The sequence below is a fragment of the Microcebus murinus genome, chromosome 6 (genome assembly GCF_040939455.1).
Source record: "Microcebus murinus isolate Inina chromosome 6, M.murinus_Inina_mat1.0, whole genome shotgun sequence".
In the NCBI taxonomy this organism is placed as follows: domain Eukaryota; kingdom Metazoa; phylum Chordata; class Mammalia; order Primates; family Cheirogaleidae; genus Microcebus; species Microcebus murinus.
Window position 1 is genome coordinate 81292245 of NC_134109.1, and position 13171 is coordinate 81305415.

General features: G+C 48.6%; 1 protein-coding gene across 1 annotated transcript in view; it reads right to left on the bottom strand.

The window, feature by feature from the left end:
- The window catches only part of PLA2G4D (phospholipase A2 group IVD), a 29985-nt gene extending 19254 nt beyond the window's left edge, over nucleotides 1-10731 (bottom strand). The window contains exons 1-4 of the mRNA XM_076004636.1: nucleotides 10671-10731; nucleotides 10531-10581; nucleotides 9118-9237; nucleotides 4962-5131 (exon numbers count right to left, since the gene is read on the bottom strand). Coding sequence (XP_075860751.1) covers nucleotides 4962-5131; nucleotides 9118-9237; nucleotides 10531-10581; nucleotides 10671-10731 — 402 coding nt within the window. The remainder of the gene's footprint in view (nucleotides 1-4961; nucleotides 5132-9117; nucleotides 9238-10530; nucleotides 10582-10670) is intronic.
- Nucleotides 10732-13171: the final 2440 nt, after the last annotated feature.

Genomic DNA, 13171 nt, shown 5'->3' on the forward strand with positions numbered 1-13171 from the left:
CAGGCTGGGGCATGAGATACTGTCCTTCAATGCAGGGGTCCCTCTCTATCTTCCCCAGGAGTCCTTGGAGTCTGGCCTGTCCCAGGCCAAGTCTCTTCCAGGAGCACAGTCTGGAGCTGCCTGTCCGGATCTGGTGCCGCCCTGGCTCTCAGGGCCTGCCACGGTCTGCAATGAGGCAAAGGACCTCGGCATACTTAGCCCCCTCCTGGCTACCATCTGGGGCACCAGAGGAGCCAGTCCTGCTGGCCCTGGTCTCTGGCAAAGGATGAGAAATCTGGGCTGAGGGGAAAACACGGCCAGTGGGGTGAGCAGTTTGTAGACCTCCTTGGCCTGGGTGCAGCCTCACAGCTCTTGGGCCCAGCCAGTAATTGGCAGTGATGGGGATTCAGGCCCCACAGCCCCTGAGACACACAGGGTGACCCCAGGGTTCCAGCCAGTTCCAGGAAGTCCACTGGCCTGTGGTGGCCGTGGCCTGCTGGGTCCCCTTGTCTGTCACGTAGCCACTGTGTTCTCGGATGGGGGACCTGAGCCTTTGGAGGAGGGAGGGTCCCTGAGGGTGCTGCTGCTGGTCACTTGTGGCAGAGAAGGGAAGCTCTGCTGGCCAGACTCTTGTCCCCAGGCCCCACTTCTCCGGATGCCACTCGCACATCCCACCCACTCTGCAGCACCAGGCCCAGGCCCCTCACCCCTGCCTCAGCCCAGGCAGAGACCAGAATCACGCTGATTTCAGCTGCGTCAAGCTTCTCAGAGTGCACCCCGGCCCCAGGCCCGGCCCTGACTGGTGGCCCCAGGCCGGGCAGATACTGTTACCTGGGGAGGATGGTCAGGTGGTCCCCCAGGTGACACGCTCTCCATGACAATCCTTCTGGCTCCACTCCAGGCCCAGCCCTCGCCAACACACCGGCTCTCTAGCTAGATGGCGGCAACTGTCCCAGTGGGATGGGACTGGCCTTGAATCCACCAGCCTCCTAGGAGCCACGATCCTATAAACAGGTTGGGGCTCCACCCCCAGGTGTCTCCTTCAGCTCAGCACCTTCCCCTCTTCCCCAAGAGCCTGGGTCAACCAGCATCTCCAGAAACCTCTGGCAGGGCTCCAGGACCCGCAGGTGGAGCACCTCTTCCAGATCTGGAATGTCAGGGCTGAAGATGCAGCCAGGAGGAGGCAGACAAGTCCTGGGAGCAGTGGAAGGAAGCTGGTTGTGCCGAGGGCAGAGGGCAGGGTGGGGGCAGCCCAGCCCTGCCTAGGCAAGGCCAGCCCCTGGGGGAGGTGGCAGAACACCTGAGCCCAGCTCTATGCAGCCAGGAGTCCAGGTAACAGCAGTAAGAGCAGTAGTGGTGGCAGACGCTGGCTAGAGCTTGCTCCTCACCTGCCCCTGAGCCGACTCCAAGGAGCTGCCAGGGGTCTAGACACCACTAGTGACAGCTCCCTCACCTCTGGTCAGCCAGTCCCAAGACCTTAGGAAATTTCTATTAGACTTTGTAATAAAGGTAAAAGAGACCGATCAGTTTCATAACTCTTAGATTATGAAAATTGTAGAAGAAAACTTTGTGAAGCCACCTGTTTAAAGTATTCAGTGTGCACTTAGCACTAAATGCTTTCCTAAAATGACATGAAGTCAGTCATTTTATCATCAGTGTAGTATATAATTGAACAGTAATTTTTTTTTTTTTTTTTTTGAGACAGAGTCTCACTCTTTGCCTGGAGTAGAGTGCCGGGGCATCAGCCTAGCTCACAACAACCTCAAACTCCTGGGCTCAAGCAATCCTCCTGCCTCAGCCTCCCGAGTAGCTGGGACTACAGGCATGCGCCACCATGCCCGGCTAATTTTTCTATATACTTTTAGTTGGCCAATTAATTTCTTTCTATTTTTCACTCTTGCTCAGGCTGGTTTCGAATTCCTGACCTTGAGCTATCCACCTGCTTCAGCCTCCCAGAGTGCTAGTACTACAGGCGAGAGCCACTGCTCCCAGCCTATTTTTCTTTTTTAATGATTTGTTTTTCGAGACAAAGGAAACTGAATTAATGTTGAATTATTACAAGTGGATGTAAAATATTTTATTACAGAACCAACCAAGACAGAAAACTAATAATGGTCTAAGAACGAGTAAAAATTAACTGAATGAAAACTACTTCTCGTTTGCATGAACCAGATATAAAATCTAATGAAAAGGTAAATGTACAATGTAGGAAACTACTAACGACTCACTCCAAGTCGGTCAAAGATGAAGCAAGGTAGAAAGTCACCCAGGTGGTACCCGGCAGAGCCTAGGGTTGGACTCTCTGTACTGGCTTCCCTGTTCTGGGGATGGGGCCTGGGCTTTCAGGGTATAGTCCAACGTGACCCCAGCCCTCTACACAAGACTGGGAGGGCCAGGTCCCCACATCCCACAAGGACAGCTGGCCGTACGGGGAGGAGGGCTCGGCGCTCAGTTCCCCATCTGTGGAGTGACAACGTGGTACATGCTAGGCCTGGAGAAAACCACAAAACTCCTGACTTGGAGATTCTTAATTTGGGGTTCGGGGCCATGGATTGGATTTAGGGTACTTCCCACAGTCCCTGAAATCACATACAAAATTACGTGGCTCAACATATGCATGTGAGTGTTTCTGGCAAAAGGGCCCAGAGCAGCCCTGCCCCACAGGAATGTCACGGGAGCCATAGGTGCCACACTGCACTTTCTAGGAGCCATATTAAAAGAATTAAAAACATACAGGTGAAATACTTCAATAATGTATTTCATTTAACACAATAATCCAAGGTATTATCCATTCAACATGCAATCGACATATACAATTTTTAAGGAGATATTTTACTTTTTTTTCTATACGGAGTCTTCAGAATCCACTGTTTTGCACGGGCAGCCCTCCCCAGTTCAGACCAGCCACGTTTCTAGAGCCCCACCGCCGCACGTGGCTAGAGGAGACCTCCCTGCAGGGCGCACTCAGGTCCCTGGCTTCCATCAGGTCTGAAAAGAGTTTTATGACTATAAAAAGGTTGAAAACCACCGCTCAATCCAACAGATTTGGCCACTCCCACTGCAGGAGGGCCACGGGGCTCTGCTTGGATGAGAGGGAGTATTTAGGACCCTCCCATAACAATGGCCTGGGAATTACATGCCAAGACTTAGGGCTTTACTTGGTTGAGACCCAGGGTGGGAAGGTGGAGGGACCAAGGGCAGGGAAGCAGGATCGCCGGCTGAGGTCTTGAAGAGCTCTGAGGTCTCCCTGCCCGGCCCTCACGGGCTGTGGGTAGGGAGTATGCCCAGAAGGACAAAGGTCAGGATGAGAAGACAGAAGACAGGCAGAGGACATGTGGAGGTCGTCAGTCTGGCATGGGGCCAGCAGCACAGCTGGGCTGGGCAGAGGCCACATGCTGCTCACCCAGGCCAGTGGGGTCTTCCAGAGAGGGACATTCCTGCAGGGCCCATCAAAGCAGACCTGACAAAGCCTGCTGAGCCGGAGGTGGTCTTGGGCATCCTCGTTTCCCATCTGCACCCCTCTCCCCTTGCTGGGCGTCCTTTATACCACTCTCTTCTCAAAGTTTGCTGTACACTTGCAGTAAACGAACACCTATTTTTTTGTTTGGCATTTATATCTCCCAATTTCTTCAAATTTCCTCTGAGAACCAGCCCTCCCCAGTCCTCTTTCCCCCCTGATTTGGGTGGTGTCAACCCCACCTCCAGCTGCGAGAAAGCAGCGTGTGGCCCCCCAACGAGGCTGGCTATCGGCTCACGGAATCCCCCTGACCACTGTGCGGTTTGGTTCATTTGACTCATGACCCCAGCGGGTGCAAAGTAAATTCTGGTGCATGAAGTTCTAGAAGAGACACTCTGTCTTTCCTGCTGGGCCAGAACGTGGGAGGAGATGAAGCTGCGGCTGTTGAGCACAGTCATCTTTCCACCACAGGAGGAAAACCTATCAGAAAATGGAGCCAATAATAATAAACTCTTATACAATACTTGTTGTGTGCCAGGCAGAGGTGGGTTTATCATGAAGCTGATGACGCTTAAGCTGGGACTTCCTCTTGCACGTGCCCTTCCAAGGCTCCAAGAGGAGCCCTAGCAATAGGTTCCCGTGAGCATACATTTTGGTAAAATTTGCCAGTGTAAACTATTTTACCCACAAGGGGTTAAGCCCTCTGTCTTCCCACTCCAACATCTCTGTTAGCATGGATGTGGCTGTGGATATTTTTAGGATCTGATTAAGGAGAAGTTGAATTAGAGATACATTTCATTTCAGTTTAGTGAGATATATTTATGTGGTTTCTTGGTCAGTTCCATGCATAGTGAAATTATTGCTAGACATGTGGTTTAGGAATAGTTTCCAAAAATACTCCGTGTCAACTCACCTGGCGTTGCAATACAAAGGTGCAAGGCCAGAGGTTGCACTGTGGTGTGGATGTGTCCTTTGATGTCAGAAGAATTGGGTAGAGGAAGAGAAACAAGGTCTGAAATATATAGAGCCAGAATCTGGTCTGTGGAAAATTCATCGGATCAGGCATAAAACTGCAAGTGGAAGATTTTGTTTTCATTGACACCTGATCAAAACAGAAGTTCTCTCCTGAAAACGGTGTCATCAAGCATGCCTCGAGTGTATGTTTTCTTTTATTTGATGGTAATTTCAAGAGATAGAATTTCTCCTAATTCCTGCACATTAGCTAGCACAACACCTACAATAGCTCATATGAGAGAAACGTGATAGAAGTTGTGGCAGCTTTTATTTTCCAAAAATGGTTGCAGCAATATCTCCTGTCCACCGGCCACTTCCCTGTGCAGAGGTGGAAGCCAATTCCCCTCCTCTTGAATCTGGTGGGCTTGGGATTGTCTCTAACTTACAGGAAGTGAGGAAAGTGACACTGCTTGACCCCGTGGGTTAGATCATAAGGCAATGCAGCTTTCTCCTTAGTGGCTGGAACACTCCCTCCTAGAGCTCTGAGCCACCAGGTAAGACATCCGCCCACCTGGAGCTGCCATGCTGTGGGAAAGCCGAGCCGCATGGACAGACCACTAGGTGGCGCTGCGTCAGCTGTCCGAGCCTCAGGCCCCCAGCCCAGGCTCCAGATGGGTGGACCAAAGAGCCTGCAGGTGATTCCAGCCACAGTGGTTGAGTCACTGCCAGCCTGAGTCCTTCCTGAATTTTTGACCCACAGAATCTGTGAGCCTCACGGAGTGGCTGCTGTTGTATGCCATTACATTGGGGGTGATTTGTTACATGGTCATAGCGAGTAAATCAGAGTTTTCCCAAATCCACTAATAATCCTGATGTTTTATATGATATTACAGATGAAGAGTTGTGAAGTGGAAAGAAACTGCCAATAGTTAACCATTATTAACTACCAAAAATTAAAAAAAATTTTTTTCAACCAATCAGACTAGAGGAAAGATTGCAATCTATTTGCACTAAAGATAATGATATTATAAAATTGGTGTTGAATAAAGAGGCAATTGAGGAGTATGCAAGCAAACAATGAAGGGAGGTGTAGAGGTGCACCCCACAGTTGATTAATACAAATATCATAGTATTAAAAAGATTTGTGATTTTTAGAATTTGTCAATCTTTAAAAATTTTTATTTTTGTGATTTCTTTTATTGTTTTAAATAAATATTCACATTGTACTTAATTTTGTATCTTTGTAAAGATGTATAAACTTCACACTCCTTGTGTCACCCTGTTCAAAGAACTTTATATAGACAGCAACTTTATTCATGCCCCAAACCCTATGAAGCAGGTACTTCTATTATCCTTATTTTAGAAGTGAGGCAGGACTTGATTGAGGGACTGCCCCTGGTCAGCCTGGGAAATGCTCTTACCCACCTTACCCACCACCTGCAAGGTGGTCTCTGTCCAGAGGTGGTGCAGTCAAGAGGGAGCACAAAAGAGTCCCTGGATCAAGCCTTGCCTGAAAGAGTACATCTAGTCATTTGGGTCTTAGTCCCTCCCCCCCCCACTTTAACTCCAGGAAAGAAGGGTTCATCACTCTCCTCCCTTTACCCACCCCTAGAACAGCACTCAATGACTGTCATGGAGAAGAGGAGGAAGCTGACAGGGTCAGGGAGGAGACAGGCCTGATGACCAGCTGAGTTTCAATTCCAGGCAAAAGCCCTGGAGCAGGTGGTAGGACAGGTGGCAAGATGTGCGGTGTGAGACAGAGATGACACACGCTTCAGCGCCCATCACTAATTACTGCGTCAAGGCATGAACAGGTCTGTGCTCTTGCCTCATGAGGAAGTGCTTATTTACTCTGTTGACATGAGAGAAAGACCACTTCCTGTCCAGGACTGCTCAAGACCAAGGAGGAAAGGGGCACCCAGCCCCTCCTCTCATTACAATGAGAGGACTACTGGAGAGGATGAGCCTCTCTCTATGCAAAAGGCAAGATGCCACCCAACCCAACCATTCATTCACCCAACAAGCATTTATTGAGTGTCTGCCATGTACCAGAGAACCGGATAGTAAAACAGGCCTGATCCCCACCTCAGGAAGTTTCCATCCAGGATACAATCCACTTTCCACTCCATGTCTCTTAGCCAACAGAGCACATCAGCGTCCCAGAACTTGGGACTTTACACTGCAGGCCCTGGAGTGCTGGGGCAGGTAGTCAACCCAGAACAGAGCGTCTGGAATTTCAAAGTAAAGAGCCATGGAAGAGCTGTAAACAAATGTCACTCAGCTAATTAACTTAGTGTGGAGGCAGTGGTAGCAGCTACATGAGCTTTGGGATAAGGTGAGAAATAGCAGCATGTCTCAAGAACTACTGATGGACCTGCTCCCACCTCCCTTAGAACTCCTCTGCCTCTCCCCTCCTAGCCTTCTCCATCTCTGGGGGAATCTCCCCACTCCCTACTCTGCCTTATTGGTCTTTTCCTCTCTGATTCCTATTTTCTTCTTCTTTCTTTAAGTGAAATGGGGTCTTGCTCTGTTACCCAGGCTGGAGTACAGTGGCATCATCATAGCTCACTGCAGCCTCAAAGTCCTGGACCAGGAGTTCATATGAAACGTCACCCTCCTCTACCCACCCAGCACTGACTCATCTGAAATGCAATAGCTTTCCTGTAAATACCCAACAAACCAACAACCCCCCGGGGCAGGACTGTGAGGCAATGATGTGCTTGCCCTGGGTTCAGGAGGGATGTGGGGTACACCTCTGCCATCTGCCAGGCCAGAGTCCCAGCCAACCTGCTCCCTTCCTGGCCCTGAGGAAGCAGCAGCTGAAGTCCGAGGAGCCTTCCCTTCTGGTCACCACGCAGGGTGGCAGCGAGTGACTTGCTGTGGAGCCCAGGGCCGACCCAACCCTGAGCAGGTGCGCCCTCAGCAGCAGCCACAGTTGATAGCTTCTCTTGTGTAACAGGACTTTAAAAACATATGTAAATGTGCTTTTTTTTTTGAATCAGAGTCTTACTCTGTGGCCCTGGCTAAAGTGCGATGGCGTCATCATAGCTCACCACAGCCTCAAACTCCTAGGCTCAAGTCATCTTCCTGCCTCAACCTCCCGAGTAGCTGGGACTACAGGCATGTGCCACCACAACTGGCTACTTTTTTTCTATTTTTAGTAGAGACGAGGTCTGGCACTTGCTCAGGCTGGTCTCCAGCTCCTGACCTCAAGCGCCTCCCGCCTGGGCCTCCCAGAATGTAAATGTGCTTTTGATGTTTTGACTTTTCCTCCTCTTCATGCTCTCCCTCTTCAGCGAATGGCGCCCATTGTTAAAGTTGGAGATGGGGGAAAGACGGGGCCCTCCTTCCGCCTCAAGACTCAGAGCCAACGCTCCAAAACAAGGCCTGAAGGCTGAACATCATGAGGCAAAGAAAGGGTTTTCTAAATTCCAAAAGTTCCCTTTTATGCTTCGTAAGGAAAGCTCTGAAGCCTGAGTCCTGTGAAAAGAGAGTACTTAGGGGAGGTGATCACCCAACATAAGCAGAAAAGAGGAAGCCCCGTATTTCCAGGAGGGGAGAAGGACGACTGATCAGCAACCCATGTGCCTCCGCAGCTCAGCTCCAGCCCCTGAGCGGGTATTAGGCACAAGCAAATAACGTGGGTGAAATTCCAGAACTGTGGGCTTGGCCCTTTTTCCATAGGTACATCCTGGGAAACATCATGTCCCTGGACAGAAGCAACATGGTGACGCCCATGGTGGTTGTTAGAAATGACTGAGGAAGGGTCTAGGTAGGGTAGGGGTCGGCGGTGGTGCCTCCTAATCTTCCTAGGCCCTCTTGTGGCACGGAAGGAGCCAGAAGTCTTCCTGCGCTCACACAGGGGTATGAAGGTAGGTAGGCCGAGAGCCAGAGGCCTGCCTGGGGCTGCTGTGGACAAGGGTGAGGTGTGGCAGAGCTGGGGATGGTCAGCCTGAGCCAGGGCCTGGCCCCGACCTGGCCAGCACAGGACAGAACAGCAGTCCCACCACCTGTGGTTTCAGCTGTGGAGACAACCAGGAGCCCAAAGGCCAGGCCAGGGAGGCCTCAGAAGACCCCAAATAGATCCTAGACAATAACCTTCCCCAGCAAGGCCACTGAGGGTCCCCTTTGCTTAGCTGCCATCTGTGGCTACAAGGATGGGGGTAGAGAAAGCTCTGAAATGAGCATTTCCTAAAAGAAGCTGAGTTTACCCAAAACTAAGCCTGAAGTTTGTTTATGTTAAGCGGCAAATTTGAATTTCTCCCAGCCTGTTCTAACCTCCTCATTATACAACTATCCAGAGGTCTGGAGACTAGGAGATAAGATGACACAAGTTATTTAAAAAAAGAGAGAGAGAGAGAGAAATATAAATGGGATATCTGGGAAGAGATTCACAGAATAGGCATTTCTCAAGCTGAGACTTGGAAGATGGTGATTATTGTAGCATGACTTTACAGTGTGCCGTGCTACGGAAAAGTAGAGCACCAGGATTTGTACTGGTGTAAGACCTTATTGCAGAGCTCAGCCAGCAGCTGCATTCAGCCTTTGTGGCCGTCCTAACCCCTCCCCATTTCCCTGCCTGCGCTCTTCCCAGATCCTCTCTCCACGATCTATCCTAAGCCCGCTTCATCACTCAGCTCCTACATCTCCCGTCTCTTCCCATGTCGTGTCGCCAGCCCTTCTCAGAAAGCTTGCGTAGGGAAGCCCTCCAAAGCAGATGCTCCCACGAGCCCCATCAGTGCCTCCACCAGGGCAGAGGAGCAGCCCAGAAGCAGAAGTCCTGGGAGTCCCATTCCTGGACGTCTTAGATGGTGGGGAGGGGACCCGCTTTGCCAGGAGCTGTTCCTCTGTGGATAGCGGGGAGGACAGCACTGAGATCAGAGGTGTCAGAGCCAGCCTGACAGAGGGTCAAAGCCCTGGAAACCTTTCTTTTGGCATTTAAAGTATGAAATCAGAATCTTTACGTCTTAAGGCCAATATCCGTGACTCTATTATGCCATTTATGCTGAACACACCTTCCCCAAATACAGCTCTTCCCTGCACAGACACGCAGGTGGCCACTGCAATAAAATTTCATGCCAAATTCTGTTTTAAAAACATTTCTCTACTGGGCGCGGTGGCTCACGCATGTAATCCTAACACTCTGGAAGGCCAAGGTGCGAGGATCGCTGGAGGTCATGAGTTCGAGACCAGCCTGAGCAAGAGTGAGACCCCCCCCACCTCTACTAAAAATAGAAAAAATTAGCCGGGCATGGTGGTGCATGCCTGTAGTCCCAGCTACTCGGGAGGCTGAGGCAGGAGGATCGCTTGAGCCCAGGAGTTTGAGGTTGCTGTGAGCTAGTCTGACGCCACTGCTTTCTAACCCTGGCAACAGCGAGACTCTATCTCAAAAACAAAAAAAAAAAAAAAGAAAGAAAAGAAAAGGAAAAAGAAATTCTCTATAATTACTTAATCTTTAAGAAGAAAATGTATAATCAAAAAGGCAAAACTGCCACAAAAATAATGTATACTCTAGTTAAAGATTTTCTGAATCTTTGGACTACAAGGATGGTGGTGTTGAAATTAGTAGAGATCACTCTGAACAGAGGATGCTGTCTATACATGATGAAACTAAAGACCAAGGCAATCAGTAAATGCTTTCTTTAAAAAAAAATGACCAAAGGCTAAATCTTAAAAGATTACAAAGATATCTCTACAAAAAGACATTAAATAAATTTTATTAAGAAGATGTCTTCAAAGTTATCAAATAAAGGGTGGCCTTATTTGAAGATGAAGGACCCAGGGAAAAGTTAGAAGATTGAAAGTTTGAAGTTAGTTTCAAGCTAGCTCCTTACCATTTCCCAGACTCATAGGAACTCAGAGAGAGCTTTTCCAGCAGGCAGAATTATTGGCTCTGGAAGTCAAGATTATACCTTTGACACACTTACTTTCTTCAGGATCATAATTTGCAAAATATCAAATAGTATTACTCTCATCCTGACCCAGCAGTCTCATCCCGGCCTCCCTGGGCCCCCTGGCTATGCAGAGCGGGGGACTGTCTGCAGCCCGGCTGCTGCCGGGCCAATGCCCCTCCCAACACTGGGCTTTAAAAGGGGGAGGGAGGAGATCCCTAGGTCAGAATAAGTCTCCTCTTCACTGACCTGAAGTCTGCTGACCCTGGAGAGGCTCACAATATTTGGTGGATCCAGGGGCTGGGGGGAATGAGAAACAGGGACAGAGAAGCAGACTTGCTCAGATAAAAAATGCCCTTGTGAAAGAGCCAGGACCTCAGAGCAGGCACGCGCGTGCGCGCGCATGTACTCTCTCATGAACACCGTGTAGCTGCCAGCAATAATGAACATGTTTGCTCAGGGTGGCGGTTGTATACCTGGCTGTAGTTCACAGGGCGGACTGTAGATAATTATCGAGGAAATGGTGCACACCCACCAGCTGGAGCCCTGCCAGGCTGCGTCCGTCACCCCATAGCCATCGGGAAGCAGGTTAGAGGATGCACTGAGCAGAGAGGAAGGTGGAAGGAGGCTGGAGAGTGAAGAGGAGGACAAGAAAGGACGGTTAATCAGAAACTAAAGCCAGCAACAGCACAAAATACCTGTGCAGACGTAATGTGGCGTGAAAGAAGCCAGACATGGAAGAATACATACTGCGCGATTCCATGCACGCCAAGTTCCAGAACAGACAAAATGAATCTATGGCGACAGAAGTTGAAATTGTGGTTGCCTTTGGCTGGGGGTATTTTCTGGAAAGAGGGAATCTTCATGCATAATGAAAATGTTTGTCTATCTTGACTGAGGTGGTGGTTACTCAGGTGTAGATATGCAAACATTCTTCCAGCTATACACCTATGACTGTGCTTTACTGTATATTTTATACTCAATAAAATTAAAAAAAAAAACACAACACTAGGAGTCTGAAGTTGGGCATGGAGAGGTGGAGAGCTATAAATAAACAGATTGATGGTTTGAACTCCAGAAAAGCTCAGGTACTTCTAAAGGTAAAGAAGCAGATGAACCTGAAAATATCATTGGTTGGAAGTTGGCAGAATGATAGTCCCACAGATCACCTGCCCAACCCCAGCAGAAGATTAAGGATTTACTCTTTGGAGAGCAGGAAGACAGGCACAGCTGCAAACGGGCAGATGCACAGGGAGTCCAGGACTGAAATGTGAGCCGCCACCACCCCAGACCTCTTTCCCCACCGGGCCCTGAGAATGCTGGCTGCCAGCCTTACACCTCCCCAGCCCCTAGCCAAGTGAAAGAACAGGGGATTCCATTCCAGGAAGATTGGTCAACACAAGAAGAAAGACAGAAACAAAACACAAAACTACCAGTACCGATAGATAACTGTCATACCACAGACTTCGAGGTCCCTGCCTGACCAGCCCACGAGACCTGCACAGAGCTCTGAGGAATCATTTTAGTGCCTCGTGCCTAAATGGGAGCAAACAACTAGGAATCACCACACATTTGAAGAAATCCCCTAACATGACCGAAGACTAAAACTACAAGCCAAATAAAGAGATGCAGAGGAAACAGAGACAATGCAAGAGGCACAAGAAAACTTTTCACAAAACTGTAATTAACATCTTTACTGAGATAAAAAGATAATGTATCTATGCAACAAAAAGGGTGGAGATGTTGCAAAGTGGAACATTTGGAGAACAGAAGGAACCCCTGTACATTAAAAGTGGTGGCAGAAATAAGTAAAATTAATGGGAAAATTAGATGATGAAGTTGAAAAAAAATCTCCCTAAAAATTACAAAGAAATGGAAATAGAAGATTTAAGATAAGTTAGAGGAGCATGCCAGGAAGTCTAATATCTTCCTATTGGGAGTTCTAGTAATGGATAGTAGAGAAAACGACTAGAGAAAGTCATTTAAGAAATAATACAAGAAAATATTACAGAACCAGAAGAGTCTCCAGATTAAAAGGGTTTACTGAATACATAGAACACTCAGCAAACAAACAAAGAAGAAAAGACCCTCACCAAGGCACATTTCTCGTGAAATTTCAGAAACCTGGAAATAAAAGTGCTTGGAAGAAAAAAATATCATACACAAAAAACTGAAAATCATAATGGGATTGAACTTATTAACAGCAGCATTGGATGTTAGGAGACAATGGAAAAAATGTCTTGAAAATTCTGATAGAAAAGTATTTCCAACTTGGAAGTTTTTTTCCAGTCAAATTGTTAGTCGAAAGTGAAAGTTGAATATAGGCATTATAGAAAGGCAAAAATCTCATTTTTTTTTTTTTTTACCTCTCTCATGAGCGACCAAAGCAGTGCTTTCTAAACTTACAAGCGCCCTGGATCGTGGGGAACGTGTTACAGCGCAGGCTCCGATTCGGCAGGTGTGGAGTGGGCGCGGGATCGGGCATTTCCCACGAGCACCCTGGCGACACCAGTGCTGCTGCTGCGTGGACACCCTTGGAGGAGCGGGGTACGGGGGAGCGGGGTACCGGAGGACGTGTCTCCGCAAAACTAGAGAACAGGCCAACTCGGAGGATGAAATAGAATCCAGGAAATCGAGGATCCAGCATAAAAGCAAGTTAATGACCAGAGTGACGCTGAAGGGAAATCCCAGGACGTTACCTAAAGGGAAACCAGCCCAAACTGGGACGGAAAGGAAGTACCAAAAGGAGGAGGAAGTTAAAGAGGAGGAAATAATGAAAGTGATGATTACCTGATAGATTGAGAGGAGATTTATGCTTCTGCTGGAGAGTTTGAGGTCAAATTAGTGAAAGTAACATGGAAAATTAAGCATGTTAAGTGACAAAGTGAGG